General features: G+C 43.7%; 3 protein-coding genes across 5 annotated transcripts; 1 reads left to right on the forward strand and 2 right to left on the reverse strand.

Annotated features, from left to right (window-relative positions):
* Positions 1–436: 436 nt before the first annotated feature.
* fbxl13 (F-box and leucine-rich repeat protein 13) lies at positions 437–13,336 on the forward strand. The gene is made up of 15 exons (XM_053886818.1): positions 437–457; positions 1,244–1,339; positions 1,405–1,540; positions 4,715–4,767; positions 6,805–6,905; positions 7,211–7,340; positions 7,717–7,815; positions 9,570–9,690; positions 9,773–9,935; positions 10,009–10,128; positions 10,192–10,315; positions 10,388–10,468; positions 12,116–12,250; positions 12,414–12,577; positions 12,649–13,336. Exons 1-15 carry the CDS (start codon positions 437–439, stop codon positions 12,722–12,724), a joined length of 1,620 nt encoding a protein of 539 aa, XP_053742793.1. The 3' UTR covers positions 12,725–13,336.
* On the reverse strand, positions 1,605–7,451 carry LOC128770528 (leucine-rich repeat-containing protein 17-like). The gene is made up of 7 exons (XM_053885094.1): positions 7,281–7,451; positions 4,163–4,383; positions 3,628–4,104; positions 3,349–3,563; positions 2,807–2,962; positions 2,458–2,599; positions 1,605–2,006 (listed from the first exon to the last, which is right to left on the reverse strand). The coding sequence occupies exons 2-7, from the start codon at positions 4,288–4,290 to the stop codon at positions 1,727–1,729; spliced, it is 1,398 nt and encodes a 465-aa protein (XP_053741069.1). The 5' UTR covers positions 4,291–4,383; positions 7,281–7,451; the 3' UTR covers positions 1,605–1,726.
* fam185a (family with sequence similarity 185 member A) lies at positions 13,315–16,104 on the reverse strand. Of its 3 annotated transcripts, none has more exons than XM_053885099.1 (8): positions 15,657–16,104; positions 15,472–15,581; positions 14,944–15,036; positions 14,733–14,871; positions 14,016–14,057; positions 13,841–13,936; positions 13,638–13,772; positions 13,315–13,565 (listed from the first exon to the last, which is right to left on the reverse strand). In XM_053885099.1, the coding sequence occupies exons 1-8, from the start codon at positions 16,021–16,023 to the stop codon at positions 13,453–13,455; spliced, it is 1,095 nt and encodes a 364-aa protein (XP_053741074.1). In that variant the 5' UTR covers positions 16,024–16,104; the 3' UTR covers positions 13,315–13,452. The 3 variants fall into 3 exon arrangements, with proteins under 3 accessions (XP_053741074.1, XP_053741073.1, XP_053741075.1); XM_053885098.1 differs by having other exon boundaries at positions 14,733–14,883; XM_053885100.1 differs by lacking the exon at positions 15,657–16,104 and having other exon boundaries at positions 15,290–15,573.
* Between the last annotated feature and the right edge of the window lie 654 nt (positions 16,105–16,758).

A 16,758-nucleotide genomic window follows, 5' to 3' on the forward strand; every position in this document is an offset into this window, starting at 1 on the left:
GAGGATGAGAAGAGTCAAGGACCGAAGAAAGGTGGGAAACTCTAGGAATGTTTTGACAAGTTTGGTTTTCCAGGAATGTAATTAGCGAACTTCTTTGTTTGGTGTCACGTTGCTTCTCACAACATCATTTCTAAACAGACAACCTGGCCTAATTCAAATACCTTTTGGATTGAGTTAAAAGTTTGAGCGAGCGACTGAGATATCTGACTGGGGCGTTTTCTGTGTTACAGAAGTTGGAAAAGACTCAAGAGCGACGAGAATGTGAAGGATTCTCCACACTTCCCAGCAATATTTTACTCAAGGTTCTTCAAAATATATTCCTGACTCCTTTACAGCTGCGATCACTTCTCGTTTTTGATCTTCCTCAAGCGGCGTATAATTCACTTCTATCGGCCATAAATATGCTTTTAGTGTCCTTGAGTTGGGTTGTCTAATTATGGTCAAAAAGCAGCAGCCGGTGAGCATTGATGACTGAGACGTCTTTTTTAAAGCTCTTATGTAATCTACGAAATCATTCCATGCCAGTCACTTAACACAAATTAAGTAGTGAGGGTTCTTGTTTATTTTGGCCTGGCGTCGTTCTTTTGCCTGGCAAAGCCAAGGTAGCTGCCTAATGACTGTTTCCACTGCTCCCAGATAAATAACAAGGCTAATGTAACATGACTATGTTTGGAGAAAGAAAGGGCCGTTTCAACAGTGACACAAGGGTTTCTTGCACTTCTTGTTATGTATGTCTAATGTTGCTGTTAGCGACTCACAGCAGTAATAATTCTACAGTGAGCAGTGATAGCTAACTGAATAGCTCCTTGCAAACTTGTTCTTGGGGCAAAAAAAGCAAATTTCCTCATTGTGAGAAATATAATAATATATAATCTAAACAAAGATGGAGGCTAATGCTATTGCGATATTGTTGTCTGTCTGTTTTACATCAGGTATGGTGGTTTAAGATAATGCTAACATGCAGATGAAACGTTTTAAGCGACACAATGAGCTTCATGTGCTTGTGGTTACCACTTATTATTACGAATTCAACTCCAACCATCTGTCTGATTTGTGAGTTTAAAAGAAGAAGAAAGGCTGCAGCAAGCAGTCCTTTTATGAGGTGAGAGCCTTGTAGGCAATGTTGTAAAATTGGAAGACAAGTCGTTCGCTGTGATGTGGGCTCACATTCATTACGATAATTCTGTTAAGAGTTAAGTATGTAGTCGCTTCCATGACTGGTGGATCCTTGTTTTCTCTCCAGATCTTCCGGTGTCTATGCTTCGATGACTGGCTCGCATGTGCGGAGGTTTGTTGCTCGTGGCAGTGTGTTGTCCAGGCAAGCTCACTTTGGAGTCAGGTCAGTGTTTATATTCTTGCCAATTTTTCCACATTAATATTGACTTAACCATGTGTCTGTGTTAGATCGACTTCTCCACAAGCAGAGAGCAAGTTTCAGACCGTACGGTGAAGTGGGTTCTGCAGACTTACGCCCTGTTTGTGGTCCATCTCAGTGTGCGTGGATGTACGTCCTTATCAATGGACAGTTTGAACTTCATCAGTGAGTAATCCTCATTGAAATGAGGTACAGGAAACACACAGATTTCCAAACAATGGTTATTGGCTTTTATACTTAGTAAACATCTTTGACAAACATAGGACACAATGACAGGATACTCTACATCTGATACAGATCATTTAGTATTAGTAACAAGAGAAAAACGAGGGAGTCAAAAGATGCTGAAGTTCAAAACAGTTGGATGAGCTCATACTTCCGTGGCATCTTCAAGTGGCTGGGTTCTAGTTCCTCCTGTTCTCCCTGCAGCTCCTGAGGTGTGTTCCACGGCTCAGAGTCTGTCTGGCTGCTCTCTGGTGGACTAGGTTGTCGGTCTTGGGGACAATCTCGGTTGTAAGAGTTGACGTAGAGCTCCACACGTTCTCCCACATGTTCAATCGGCGAGCGACACCGCAGACCAGAGTGTCTCACCCCAGGATGCAGACGCAGCCAGTAGACCATGTAGTGAATGCTGATGAGAGAGTTGGGGGTTTAGATCAGCGTGATCGCGCTTAAACCCGATACACATCTCCAATGATATCAGCGCAATGGACTCAACAACCAAGTTGCATCATCTCTATCTGGCAACTTCTCTGAGCAATCGTCTGCTCCCTGACTAAGCAGTGAGCAGACATTTATATCGTAAGATAATAAACAGAACAGAACCAAATTGAAATGATGTCACTTAGTCGTCGGAGAAACAACAAGGCTGAGGAACGATCAATGTCAAGCTTGCAATGTTCTGTCTCTAGGGAGTTACTGAAGGATACCAAAAGGCTGGTTTCATCTCAAAACATTTTGGTTTAACACATTCCGTGGCGCTGTTTTATCTGTAAAATAAAACTAAAAGGGAGGAAGTCAGCCTGTTCTTCACCACTGACAATGACTCCAGACACTTTTTTCCTGAATCTAAAATACCTTACCTGTAGTCACACACCCAAGGGTTCCCCTCGAGTGTCAGCTGTGACAGGAAGTACAGGTCTTCCAGAACCCCGTGCTGGATAAAGTGAAGGTTGTTGTTAGACAGATCCAGCTCGCGGAGGTGCAGGAGGCCAAACAAAGAAGCTGGAAAATGAAAACAACGTACATTAATACTTCACGTAACAGGCGAGGGAAATCCATGCAGTCTTTCCCAGCAGTGTCGACTCGTGTGATAAAAATAGGACCAAATGTGTTTACGCACAGACAGAAAACAAGGATCGAGTCAATGTCATAATTGGAACCAGAAGTAAGAGGAAGTCATTTCTCTAAACACTATAGACTTTGTGGTACCAGTTTCCAGACGCTCCATGCTGTTGCTGCTCAGGTTCAGTGTTTTCAAGCTTTTGGCTCCCTGAAAGTCTCTGGGTTTTAGGTGGCTGATCTTGTTGTTGGACAAGTCGATGTGGACGGCCTCAGCTGGGATTCCCGTTGGAACTTCAGTCAGGCCTTCAGAAACAAGAGAAACGGCTTGATCATAGTCTTCATAAACCTGTCTGTCTGTCTGTCTGTCTATCTATCTATCTATCTATCTATCTGTCTGTCTGTCTGTCTGTCTGTCTGTCTGTCTGTCTGTCTGTCTGTCTGTCTGTCTGTCTGTCTATCTATTTATCTATTTATCTATCTATCTATCTGTCTGTCCGACTGTCTATCTATCTTTTGTTCCCCTGAAAAATCTAGAAAAAGTTCCATTTAGATCAAAATAGTCTGTCGTGTGGCCAGTGTTGCATAACATGTGGACATGTTGTCTGTAGAGTTCCTCTAAACATTGTGCCCAGCGTAGTTTGCAATTTATCGAGGTGATTTATGGAAACGCCTGCTGGCTGTAAACTCACCTCGGTTCCTGCAGTCCATGCGTACTTGCGGGAAGAGATAAGTGTGGCAGGATGTGGTGGCATCAGGTTTGGATCGAAAAGGAACGGGCTGTGCTGGGCCTGTCGCAGATGTTTGGTTGGTGGCTGAACCGCTTGTCGCATTCTCCTGCCTGCAAAGCAAATCTGGATCGATCTGTTTCAACTTCCGTCCTTTAAGCACCAGGGGCTCGTCGCACCTAAAGGAGAAACACGTTTGTCATCCACTGATGTTTGGGTTTTCTGTGACTTAAAGAGTCTGACCGAGCATGGTTCCCTAGATATCGATTGCTTGGTACTTGTAGGGTACGGATGAAGCCGTCCATTGTGCAGAGACACGTCCAGGGGTTGTCGTGCAGGCGCATGTATCTTAAGTTGAGCAACGGGAGAAAGGTCTCCTCGGTCAGTGTGGTCAGACGATTGTGCTGCAGTAGCAGTGTTGTCAGGTGTTTCAGACCCTGGAAAGCTCCTTCTTCCACTAAAAAGATTTGGTTCTGTTGCAAGTCCAGACTGATTAAAGCCTCGTACCCTGAGAAGGCATTGTCACGCAGGGCTTTTATCCGGTTTCGGGCTAGAAGGAGATGCTTTGGTTCTTTGGACCAAACCTGTGCAGCAGGGATGGAGGTAAGGTGATGTTCCTGACAGTCCACAAAGAAACCTCCTGACTCTGTGGATTCTGTGCAGTCAGGCGCAAGACGTCTTGCAGAGCTGGACCTGCTGTGACGCCCTTGAGTTCGAACCCTGGGATGGAAAAAGCACACTGATGAAAACAGTAAAAGAATGTTGAGTAAGCCCTTACCTGTCCCGGGTGAGTTTGTGCCTCGCTCCCTTGAGGCCGCGGCCTTTACCGGGTTTCTTCAGCTCACTGAGTGGAACCATAAGCAGCAGCAGCAGCGAGACAAAGAGCAGCAAGGGGGTCGATCGCATCCTGGGGCCTTTGAGATAGTGTTTATGGTAAGGTGAAGAAACTCTCTTTAAAGGACACTACTACGATTTTAGAAGAAACAGCTGCTCCTGGTCCTGTGGAAAAAGTGAGAGGTCGCACATTATGTAAGAGATAGGCGACGTGTACTGCAGCACCGCGTGTGTGTCCTCTTAATATTTACAACGCCTGAGTTTTACCCATTTACTGCTCTTTTTGACAAAATACATCTGCCATTTCACAGTCTCAGGGCAAGAATGATCAATCTGACACTAAATCTGCTCATCTATCAATGTACTGTATGTGTTTATGAGTGAGATTTTTGTGGGGGACTGAGAATGTCTTTCACACATCGAAAAAAAAAAAAAAACGTGATAGTTTCCCATTGTAGTGCTCGACACCTTCCTCATGTGTGTTTTGTCTGTTCAGGTTACTGTCGGAATCTCCAGGAGCTGAACATGTCAGGGTGTAGCCACGCCACAGTAGGTGAAAGTATTGTGTTGATGAATCTGAAATCCTCACCAAATTACTCACGCCCCTATACATTAACAATGCCTTCAGATATGCTGTAGTTTCCTTATTCCATGTGTTTATTCCTGAGTTCTTGAACTGTTATGCAACTTCTGGTGAACCAGGAAGGGGCTTTGTGTGTGGAGGTGTTCTGAGGAGGTGAGCTCCTTGATATGCCAGAGTCTTGTAGTCGAGCCTTCCTATGGTTTGGTCGCAGAACCAGATTAGATCAGATTACAATAGGATAGATTAGAAATAGCTCTATATCTTATATATGCAAGTACCTGAATTGAATGGAAGATGTTTAGAATAGATTAAATCTGCCCAATGATCAGATATCCTGGTCTGAGCTGAAAAAACTAGTGGTCCTCTTTGGAGATATTCAAGTTCACAGTTACACTTTGGATATGTGTAATAGTAACATATTATCGTGTAATTACTCATCATAAAGTACTGATTGCTGTATATTTTTCTGTATATTTTGGGCACTGAAAGTTTACACTAAACACCACCATAAGTACTTGTTATTAACAATAAATAAGATTGTAATTATCTTATTATTACTTAATATGATGCCCAAGATAAAGTGTTACCATTATCGCTTATGATATAAGTTTTCAGGTAATTCAGACACCTCGTGCAAACTATCTAGTGGCCTTCACACAGTGCAGAAAATGGAGCTGACGTCTGGATGAAAGAAAATAGACTTTTTAACATGTAGCATACTGTAGTGTTGTAGTGCAGACATGTTACACAGACAAGCAGACAATATTGGCCTCCCTGTGAGGGTTTGGCTATTCAAACAATGTTTTCTCAGAGGAAAGCTAAACATTATTTTGCAAGAGTTTAATGTCCCTTATTTCTGTTGAGGAAATGTCTTCACCTAATAGCGAAATAGGTCAAAGATAAGATGATGGTTTTCCATTTGTTAGGATGACTTAAAAACACAGGGTCATGGATCAGGGCTGTCACTCTCTGTCATGCCAGAATGTTAAATGCGGTCGAACAAAATTTCTGCGGCAGGGACTACTCTTTCTGTATGTACAGGTCAAAACTACAAGAAATGTCAGCCTTAGTTATTGTATCTATAATATTTTTTTTCCTTTGTGGAGCCGTCCAGATGAGTCACTACATTTTTGCTGGCTAGAAAACAGGCAGACCTTGGTGGAGCACTATGTAGACATCCTTTGGGGTGATTTTAAAGCATTTAATGGCTTAATTTAATTTTACTTCTTTCATTTTCTTTATTTACTTAAATAACGCACAGGCCACAGGACATAACTTGGCGGGGTAATTTGGCCCCCGGGACTTAAGTTGCCTTGTTAAAGGACTAGCAACTATCTTGTTTCAGAAGGTTCTCTGCTGAATTCTAGATGAACTCTTCCTCATAACTCATACATATCCATTTGGGTTCACCGTCCCTGCCTTAGACTCGCAGAGGAGCTGGCCTCTTATTGACATCCAGCCAAAGTAAAATGAAGAGACCCGGAGGGACGTCAGAAACAATAACCCTGCAGAATCAAATGTGATCTAAAAAAAAGTGAAGCTCAAAGCTTTCACTTGAGAAAAGCCATTTTTATTCCCCTTCAATAGTCAAACAACAAAGGAGAACAAGACGTTGTGAATCAGCAATGTGCCTCAGCTCTGATAAGCAGTCAGAATATTTTTCTTCCTCTCAAACAACACTGGTTTAGATAAATAGCAGGCAGTCAAGGTCACTGTAAGAATACAGTTTTTCTTCTGCTGTTCTCGCTCCACAGCTTATCCAGAGACAAAGAGGGAGAGCTCAGTGAGATGGGAGGTGACAATGTCTGTGTTATATAGAGCACTACTGTCATCCAAACAAAAAAAAAATCTTCATGTATTAAAATGAATGTCTCATCGAAATGAAGGAGACAAGAGATTTCTCAAAGTAACCATGACAGTCTGAAGCACTATTCTGATTCAATTTCATCATTGAATTAACATACTGCACTGACTGGAGTCGGGTTTTGTTCTTTGTTTTCTAGGACTTCATGATTCGTAAAATCATCAAGGGCTGCCCATGGCTGCTCTACCTGAACATTTCTGGAACAAGTGTTACAAATAAAACCATTCAAGAACTATCCAGGTAACACTGAGCTGTGTCCCTCTTATCCCTCACGCTTTAGCGATTTAGTAAGGTTCCCCCAAGAGTTCCAGTTATATAATTTCCCTTTTTTTTCCTGAAGCCTTTGTTGGGTCTATTTCAAGTTGGCGCTTGTCATGATTTATTGGAACAGATGTGGAACTTGTAACAAAAATCCTTGGCTTGAGATGTTGCAGGACTTCTTGCTGGCAGCTTCCAAAATTTTAATGCTAATTTATCCGTTTTTGGGAGCCTTATCAGAGCGAGCTGCGACTCATGAAGTATGTTTTGGTTTGAACTGCAAACAGAACCTGCCTGAACCTCCTGTACCTCAGCCTGGCCTGCTGCTGCACATTCTCAGACGAAGCTTTCATTTACCTGAACACAGAAAAAGGCTTCCCCAATCTCATCCACCTCAACCTCTCAGGCTGTATTCAGGTCAGTAAATCAGGTCCGTATGAGGAGAGAAAAAAAAAAAAAGTAAATCCAATGGGTCCTCCTGCAGCACGTGTCTGCTGCTGGCTCTGGCAGCCAGTCTGTGCACTCCTTCAGGTCTGTGTGAGAGTGAACAAAGATCTGAACAAGAAGGAGGGTTGTGGGCAGCAGTGGCCTTGAAGAAGGTGGGGCTTTTCAATCAACTACGGCCCACCCACTCTCATGGTGCAGACTCCATAACATGACACACATGTGCTGCGACTCACCACCAGGAACTCCGGGTCGTCTCTGGACGTATGGTTTCACTTTGAGGAACCCAGAGAGTTGCATGAGGGAAAGTCACATTCCAGTATTGACACACATTTCTCTCCGTTCCTAGATGACAGTGAGCGGGTTCAAATGTGTCTCGGCAAGATGCCCGGCGCTCAAGGAGATTGTTCTGGACGACATGCCCACATTGTCAAACAGCTGCATCCAGGTGTGTAGCACAATGAACTCAGAGATCTTAAGAAACCTCCTGCCATCACATACTTTTTTTAGAGAAAAAAATATTTATATCAGTGTCCCACTGGTCAATCACACATGAATATTACACTCTATTTACTCTGTGATGCCACATCACAAAAGTCAGGGGTTCGTCGGGGGAAGAGCAGGAGAGCAGAGCAGAGCTGGCTGGTGTTGGCGAGGATCCTGTCAACCTCCGATGATGGATGGAGGAGGAATGACTACCTTTCTCTGTGCATGTCGAGGCTCGCTCTTGCCTTAGCATCACGGAGACCGACCTGTTTACGTTGTCGTCAGTAAAGCCAAGTGGAAAATGCATGTTCGGCATCACAACCTGCTGATTTCAACATCAAGCTGTCCATCATCAGTGAGCAAAGACCCAAGACCAGGAGGAGACTGTTGGTCAGAGTGCAGATGTTATCACCTGACCTAAACATACCAGACAAACCTCCCAAAATACAGTCACACCTTCTGTGGATACTCACCCTGGTTTCTTATCTTAGATCACCAAACTTTTTTTGCGTCTTTCAGTTAAGGGTTTATCTTTTACTATAGTGCCCTTAAAAAACACCTACATCAGATAGTTTAGTGACTACTAGACAAAAACAATAGATGACACACAAATAGTGAACCAATTACATTTCATAACGCTTTATTTGTTATGTTCAAAACGCAGAGCGGAGCCCAAGTGCAGTAATGCAAGAGTCACAGGAGGCAGACAGCAGGTCAAATACAATGATTTAATATTACAACACAAAAGTCACAACAACCGGGAGGAATAAACAGAAAACAAAATTCAAAACATCACAGAATCAGGAAGAGTCCACAATGGAATACATCTAACAAAAAGCGGGAGAAACAAATGCCAGCAGAGTCTGTAAAAAGAGAGAACAAACACAATGAACAATAAAACACAAAATATACTACCGTGGTCGTCAAAACAAACGCACGAGCTAGGAGAAGCAATAACAAGGTGAAAACCAGGAAGCCACCCGGAGCAGATAGACAAAGGCAAAACGCAAAACTCAGAGCAGTAGGGTTTAGACAGGGTGAATAAAGCTAAATCAACGGACGAATAAATGCACGATGGTTAGAGAGCAAGCGAGGAGAGCCAATTCGATCAAGTCGGTCTGGCACACGTTGCTGGAGTCCAGGTGTTCTTATACTGAATGGTACTACTGAAAGTAGGGAGACACGAAACAAAATAAAAGCGGATTATGGCATCATTTGCACATAAAATACAAGGCAGTTGTGCAGTTCAAGGAGAAAAGACAACCATAACATTTTGCCACACTTTGCTTGCTATTAAATATAGTGTATCGTTTTTCTCTTCTTCATCTGGATTTTTTCAAATCTTTATCCCCAAATCTCCCCCAGGACCACCATGCTTGGAATTTCCTCATGGTTGTCTTCATCTCGCCATTACGCCAAAGCATAACAAAGTGCACAAGATGTTGGTCAATCCACTTTTGAGTGTTCGTTGCTATGTTGAACTCCAGTCAATGTTGCATCACCTGACAGCTTCTGACCAATGGAGTGAGTGATAAATACAGTCAAAGATGATCTGTGTTTGGGGAGAAGAAGACTGCGAAGTGATCCTTATTAACGTTGTGTCCACATGTGGCTTGGATTTGAGCATTGTCAGCAGAAAGTCCCTCCTGATGTTTTCAATGTTATACATGTTTCTGAGCTTTATTAATGGTTCTCTGCTCCATGTTTCCACGGCAGGCACTAGCCAGCACACGCCGCTGTCTCGCTGCCATCTCTCTGTTGGGGTCTTCTCATCTCTCTGACGATGGCGTCATCGCTGTTGCAAACGCTTCCAAACTGAAGAGGTTCACTATTCAGGGTGAGGTCACCGTGAAGGAACATATGAAACCCCAATGCTGCGGCCAGTTATTGGTTCAATATCATTATGGATGCCTTTTTAGGGAACTACCAAATATCAGATGTCGGCTGGAAGACTCTGTGCGTTGCTTCACCGGAGCTCTGCAGACTTCACGCAGCGGAATGTCCCAGGATGACCGACGCCAGCCTCAAGTCCGTGGCCGCCCTTAAGAATCTGCAATACCTGGACGTCTCTTACTGTCACAAGTGTGTTGCAATTTCTACGATGACATTCTTGCTTTTCTGAGCGATGATTCTTCTAAATGTCTCACTGCTGCAGTTTGAGTGACCAAGGGATCAGTCACCTGGCTGATGGTTCTTCGGCTTCCAAACTTAAAGAGCTGAATGTGAGTCACTGCGGTGTGATCACGGATGAGGGTGTCAGGAGGATTGCTCAAAGGTACTTCCGCACTCATCATGTTACCGTCTCCTCTGCTGCATCATGAGTCAAGTCTTTCATCAGGCTTGTCGAGCTCCGACGTCTCAACCTGAGCTACTGTGACAGGCTGAGTGACGCGGCTCTGGCAGGACTGAGTGGAAGTTCTCTCCACTCTCTGGATGTCAGTGGCTGCAACATTCACGATCAGGTAGTTTGTTTATGTTATCTTATCTGTTCATGAAGAAGCTCTGCGCTGATGACTTCAGAGCTTGGTTTCCAGGGACTGGCTGCTCTGGAGAAAATCCCCATAAAGACTCTGATCCTCGCCGATTGCATCAACATCACAGACGATGGCATTGAGGTATAAACAGATGTGTAAATTCCACACACGGTCACATATGGAAGTGTTTGCGGTCTGATATTACCTCTCATTACTGCTGATTGAAGTCAGCAGAGGGCAGGTCGTGCTCCAGCATGGCTTCGAATCAAACAAAATGTTCGTCCGCAGTCTTCTCCAAGTGTGATGTCAAGTGTCCAACAAAACTGAAGAGAAGAGAAAATTATAACTAAATTAAAATGATAAACAGCTGTATCTATGTGACTATTTTGGTCAACACTGTCAGTGACTTAACTGAAACACTTAAGGGATTTTCATAGGTCTTAGTCAGGGACTACAGGAAGTGGGAAATTAGAAAGTTATTTTTGTTCTGCTCCCAGGATCTCATACATGTGGGTCAAAAGCGGGGCCCGCCGGAGCAAATCCAGCCCGACAGAGCTACAGTGTGTTGATGCACTGATCTGTCGCTCCTCTTCCCACACTCTCACAGCGAAAAAAGCCGCTCACATGCGCATCTTCCAGCTGTTTTTAAACCTGATGCGCCTCTAACTTGACCACACACTTTCACCACAGAACCATGGAGGTAGGGATCCTTGTCCGACCTGCGATGCCAAAGACTGTCTGCACCGCAGCGATAACAGAGCTAACGGCTAACGTGACGTCTCACTTCAAAACTTTATTGATACTCATAGACTGTTTGCTTTTTGGTTTAAAAGTTGGAGAAAAAAGAAATGCACAACAAAATAAATGTGCTTCAGAATGTGAAGAGAGAAAGAATCATTGTTTTTATGAAGCAAGTTCAGGCAAAGAATGCTAAGGATTTGTCTGGAAACTCAAAACTACAATAAAATCATGCAAAAGAGATGTGATAAAATCGAAACTGTCATTTAAATTAAGTAAATATATCATGATACATTTTGCCATATTGCCCTCCCCTTTCTGCACACATTTGAAACAAATACATTTTCTGCAATTTGTTTCTGCAAATAGCATGGCCAAATAACAACCAAGTGTCAGTAGCTACAGTTTTTCACAAATTAATAGGGATTTTCTATAGGACTTTAAGCACAAGTGCACTTTGACCGAGGTTCCTTTGGTGGTGAGCCAGGGATTTTGTCAATGAACCAAGGGTGCCATGGCTTGAAAAAGGTTGAAAAACACCGATTTGGACAGTGGCAACACAAAAGCGGGGAGATGTTCACAGCGGATGGCTTCAGGGAAAAAACGGTGTAGTGAGTCAGAGTCGGTGGTTGTTGATGGTTTTGGATTTCCCACAGAGAAGCTAAATGCTAAAAGTACCTCCCAATAACTAAAGTGTAGACTCAAACTTACATATTTACAATTATTTGGGTGTTCAACCTTACACCACACACCCCAGCAGTGAAGCTAATACCTATCTAAGCACTCAGAGAGCGCAAACCTCTGCCAAGCAATTAGTTCAGCTCACACGTGAAAATGAAACTGATCTGAAGTGTTCCCATGTGACTGCCGACATCTGAGTTAAACTAGGGACTTATAGATCTTCAGGCTTGCAAAAACATGGCCTCCTATAACATTCCATCAGTGCTGCGCTTGAAGGATTAATTTGCTTTTTAAAGACCTAAAATGCAGCTGTCGGTTGACTCTGCTGAGGACTTGTTTTTGTCTCGAATGTTTTTGTGTTGAGTCCAGGTGCTTTGCCAACATGTGAGACATCTGGAGCATGTGGATGTGTCTCACTGTACGTCCCTGTCTGACACCTCCGTCAGAGCTTTGTCGTTTTATTGCCCCGGTCTGGTGGCGCTGCGGGTGTCAGGATGCCTGAAGGTGATGAGCACACACAAATGATGTACTATACAACTTAAACAAGATGGTTTTAATGACCTCATGGAACCTTATATCCTGACTCACTGTATTTGTTCACCTTCAAAGAGAACTCAACCTAAGTACTAACACATGGATGACTTTGAATGTAAATCCTGAATTCCAGCTGACAGACATGGCTGTGCAGTATCTCACAAGTGGAGCTCAGTACGTGCGAGAGTTGGACGTGAGCGGCTGCGTTCTCCTCACAAGCAGATCTGTGCGACTCTTGCTGAAGATCTGTCCTCCGCTGAGCTCCGTCACCATGACCTGCTGCTCCGGCATCTCCGGGTGGGGAGCACATGTGGAAATTGAGATTCTGCTGGAGTGCATTTACTGAGAGAATGTGTGTTCGTATTTAGGTTTTCAGCATCACAGTTGAAGCCACATGTGCAGCATTGGCAGCACAGCAGTGACGATCCAACCCCGTCCTTTTGATCTGGATCCAGACGAGACGACTCATTTCTGACTTTGTTGCTGCACTACACATGCTCACACATTGTCCTTGTGAGGCTGAGGAAAGACAACTTCCTCTGCGGCACATTATAAAGCTTGCTCCAAAGCTAGCAAAGCTAAACTATTGAGGGTTTTCACTTTGTGTCTCTTTGGTGTGGAAGCCAGAGAACTTCTGCTCTACTCCACACAGGTCAGGTCTAGACTGGGCTTCAAATGTTGACGCCCACTGAGAGGTGTCAAACAGATTTGGCCTGCCGTGACTGGCTGAAGCCGCTGAACCCATTATTTGGCCTGACTTTGGGACCCACCATCACCCCTGAATGAGAAGGTGTGATCCAAACTGATGACAAAACATATCTCTATCAAAAATATAATAAGTTCATTTTGAAGCGGGTGTGCATCCATACAAATATAACTTTAATTTTAGATCAATTTAATGTCTTTTTTTGCCCACAGGAATAGACCCAATAACCACAGAGAAGAAGACCCACTTTTTGGTTTCAGTGGTTTAAAGTCTCATAACACAGAAAAAAGACCTTTACTTTACATTTTTGTTGAAAAAACATGTTTATTGTTGATGTATCTTGCAGTAAAACTCTGGACAATGAATCAGTTGATGTAATAATAATGAAATGAAAACTCTGAATAAATAAAGCAAACATTTAAATAGATCAATTTGATTTCCAACTGAGCCAAGATGTTGCTTCCAATCATCTTCCCAGTTTTAGCGAGTCAAACCAGCTTTGTGTCTTCAGCCTGACAGGACCTCGGTCGGCCTCAGCCTTAACTCTCTGCTCCACTGGACCCTCAGAGTTCAGAACGCCTGGAGGGGTCACAGGAGACGTGTTGTATCTGAACCTGCTGGACGGTTTAAAAGCGAGATCATTTCTGTTACCCGTGACTGAAGCTTGGCCTTCAGACGTCTTGTTCTGGGCTCCCTGCAGAACCATCTCCGGACTCACATCCACCAACAAACCCCGCAGCTCCACTGCTGCTCTCAGCGATGACGGCACTCGCACACACACGGCTCCTGCAGCCAGAGATGAAAGACTGTTAACAGACGCTGTGAGACTAAAGGGTTCATATCGATCTTCAGACCTTGTTGGCTGTGCAGCTCAGCGCTGGCACCTTCTCCCACGTACACGTCGATGTCTCCACTGCGAGAGGAAACCTTCAGCAAACTATTCGAACCATCTGCAAGTGAAAAATTTTTTTTTTTTTCTGACCGTGATGGATTCCATATGTCGCGTTACGCAATCATTATTTTGTTTACCTATAACAGTGTCTCCAGACTCATTCTTCACAGAAGTACTTCCTGTTGATCCACGAAAGCATATGACAGCCCAGAAGACATAAATCTGTTAGACTTTATCCTGAAATATAAAGTCTGGATTCATTACAGCTGCTGCAATGTTGGGCTACTTTCTGAAACATGATACGTTGATTTCACAGAAACAAACAAGAGAAAACAGATTGAATTACATAACGCGACTGAGGGGGAAGCAGCAAATACTAATAAATATTACAAAAAAAGAAAAAGATTATATGATCAATTCAGTCAGTCATTTGTTATTATTGCTGCTTGGAGAAAACCCACTCAGCAGGAATCAAACCTGCATCCTTCTTACTGGGAGGCTGCATCAATAACCACTGCTGCCCTGCGTATAATGTAATAACTTCCAGATAACTGATGATGAAAGCAGAAAATCTACGCGAGTGTTTTGCTTCAAAAACACAGTCCTGATTATTTTCTAGATTTTATGACATTTACCATAAGAAGACAAATCAAAACCACATTTCCCTTCAAGTCTGACTCAGAGATTCCTGACGGTCTCGGGTTTTATGCAGCTGAGTAAGCGACCACAGAGCCTCCACACGATCCTCATGACCTAATGCAGATGCAGATAACAGACCATTGTGTTTGTTTGAAGACTGGATCCTGCATGCACTACCTCTGCTCTCTAAGCAGGTTATTATTTGCCGTAACTACCGTGGACAAGACCAAGTTCCACTCTTCCCGAGGATGAGGAGACACAGCTGGACTCGGCATAGATGGCTTTCACTTTCAGAGGTCCGTGGTCAGTGCACACATTCATCGTGGTGCCCTGTAGTTTCTTCACCTCCACCGCCTGAAGAAGAGTCTGATAAAACATCACTGAACCATCAGGCTGGTGCTGCCCTCTGCTGTTTGAAACACTTACACCGTCTCCACTTGTTCTGATGTCCACATTTCCATGGATCGTCCCGTGACCGGTGACGTTCCCACCGCTGGAGTGGACCTCCACTTGATGACCCTATGATGACCCAAACATTATATATATATATATATATATATATATACACACACACACTCTGTTAGAATGCTGAACAAACAATAACTAATAAAAGCTGTTATGATAACGGGTAGAAAATCCCAGACTGCAAACTCTGATGGCGAGAGATTCCCACGCCAGACAGACAATGTACAACCCAAATGTCTGAATGAATAATAATAAGGACATGCTCAGTTAAAAACATTTGATTGACCCCCAGTGTCAACCCACCGACCTTGATAGACTTCAACAGACAGTCTCATCTCTCCATAAAATGTACAACCCAAATGTCTCCTCACACCGCAACATAAATAAAAAAGAAAATCCGCCTGTGACATGCTCGGTTACAAATGGGGTCAGAAGTGGGATGACAACATTTGATCAACCAACAGTAGTTCCCAGTGTCAACATACCAACCTTGATAGACTTCAACAGACAGTCTCCTCTCTCCAGCCGAATTGTACACACATCACACTCCATGTTCTTCACCTGCACGTTCCCGTTTCCCATTGTGGTGATCAACAGACCTGGGGGAGCCATCAGGGATCAAATATTTCTCAATACTCTCGTCAATTTCACAGGGCTACACTTGAGAAACTCACTACTCTTGACAGGAGCAGCCAACTCCAGCACCACGCTGCTGTCCAGCTCTGCAGCCGAGATGAGCAGCTGCTGACTTTGATGGTTGTAATTCACATGGAAAAGATCCGGCTCAGAACCGTGAACCGTGATTTCAGCGCGGTTGGCTTCAGGAACAGCGTGAAGGTCGAGTGGACGGACGGAGATGCTGCAGCCGACATGAGCCTGGACCCTGGTGAATGGACTCACCTCCAGCGTCCACTTCTTCACGTCCTTTTGGTGCTCATGGGACCTCAGACTGGCTGAGGTCCAGAGACAGCGCGGCGCGCGAGCAGCCGGAAGTCGGAGGAGATACGTACATCCCCGTTGAGCTACCGACCTCCACAACATTTTAAAAACAGCCCGACGCGTAGTGGCAGAAGTGTCATTGAGTTCCTCAACAGAGAAAGAAGCATGTAGCCGCTTCAGTATAACAACGCCATTACTGTCAGGACACTTCCGGTCTCAGCTTTCAAAATAATTGAATTGGTTGTTTATAGTGTAATGAAAGACATAGAATTGAAGGCGGTTTTGTAGCTCTTTTTTTTTATCATGAACTCAATATCAAGACTTAACAATATAAATTTACCATGCATGATTATTGAATAGTGATAGTTTAACACATAGTTAAACATAAACATTGTACGACTCGCCGTATTTCTCTTAAGCGACACCTCGTCTTTAAATGCCAAGGTTTTCTTGTTCTTCGAGCTACTTGGTGTCATGATGAACGCCAACTTTACTGAACAGTCGCTTTTATTCCACAGGCAATGACAACGACGTTATTTCGACTGCAGCCTTCAACACGGTCAACTTGACACAAATGGTCTTGTATAAATAAAACCACGCCCCCGAACTTCAGCTGGCGAATGAGAGCGAAAAGTTTGCGAAAGGCATTCTGGGAACTGGAGTCCCCAACATTTCTACTCTTCTTACTATCTAGAAACTATTAATTCCAATATATTTGGATTGTGTGACCGATATAGCTAGAACAGCGACAATTGTGTGAACAAAACAAATGTAATTGTCACATTAACATCAGCGACAGTTGAAAAGCCATCAAAGGTAAACTGTATATATTTTTCC

This window comes from Synchiropus splendidus, chromosome 14 (assembly GCF_027744825.2).
Source record: "Synchiropus splendidus isolate RoL2022-P1 chromosome 14, RoL_Sspl_1.0, whole genome shotgun sequence".
NCBI classification, from domain to species: domain Eukaryota; kingdom Metazoa; phylum Chordata; class Actinopteri; order Syngnathiformes; family Callionymidae; genus Synchiropus; species Synchiropus splendidus.

Coding starts and splice junctions, on each gene's coding strand:
- LOC128770528 (XM_053885094.1), bottom strand. CDS start 4,290: ATGCGATCGACCCCCTTGCTGCTCTTTGTCTCGCTGCTGCTGCTGCTT. Junction 4,105..4,162: donor CACAAACTCACCCGGGACAG/GTAAGGGCTTAC, acceptor TTTCCATCCCAG/GGTTCGAACTCAAGGGCGTC. Junction 2,963..3,348: donor CATGGACTGCAGGAACCGAG/GTGAGTTTACAG, acceptor TTGTTTCTGAAG/GCCTGACTGAAGTTCCAACG.
- fam185a (XM_053885098.1), bottom strand. CDS start 16,023: ATGTTGTGGAGGTCGGTAGCTCAACGGGGATGTACGTATCTCCTCCGA. Junction 14,058..14,732: donor GGAACTTGGTCTTGTCCACG/GTAGTTACGGCA, acceptor GTGGATCAACAG/GAAGTACTTCTGTGAAGAAT. Junction 13,773..13,840: donor TGAGCTGCACAGCCAACAAG/GTCTGAAGATCG, acceptor CTCTGGCTGCAG/GAGCCGTGTGTGTGCGAGTG.
- fbxl13 (XM_053886818.1), top strand. CDS start 437: ATGGTCAAAAAGCAGCAGCCG. Junction 458..1,243: donor TGGTCAAAAAGCAGCAGCCG/GTGAGCATTGAT, acceptor TTTTCTCTCCAG/ATCTTCCGGTGTCTATGCTT. Junction 1,541..4,714: donor GGACAGTTTGAACTTCATCA/GTGAGTAATCCT, acceptor TTGTCTGTTCAG/GTTACTGTCGGAATCTCCAG.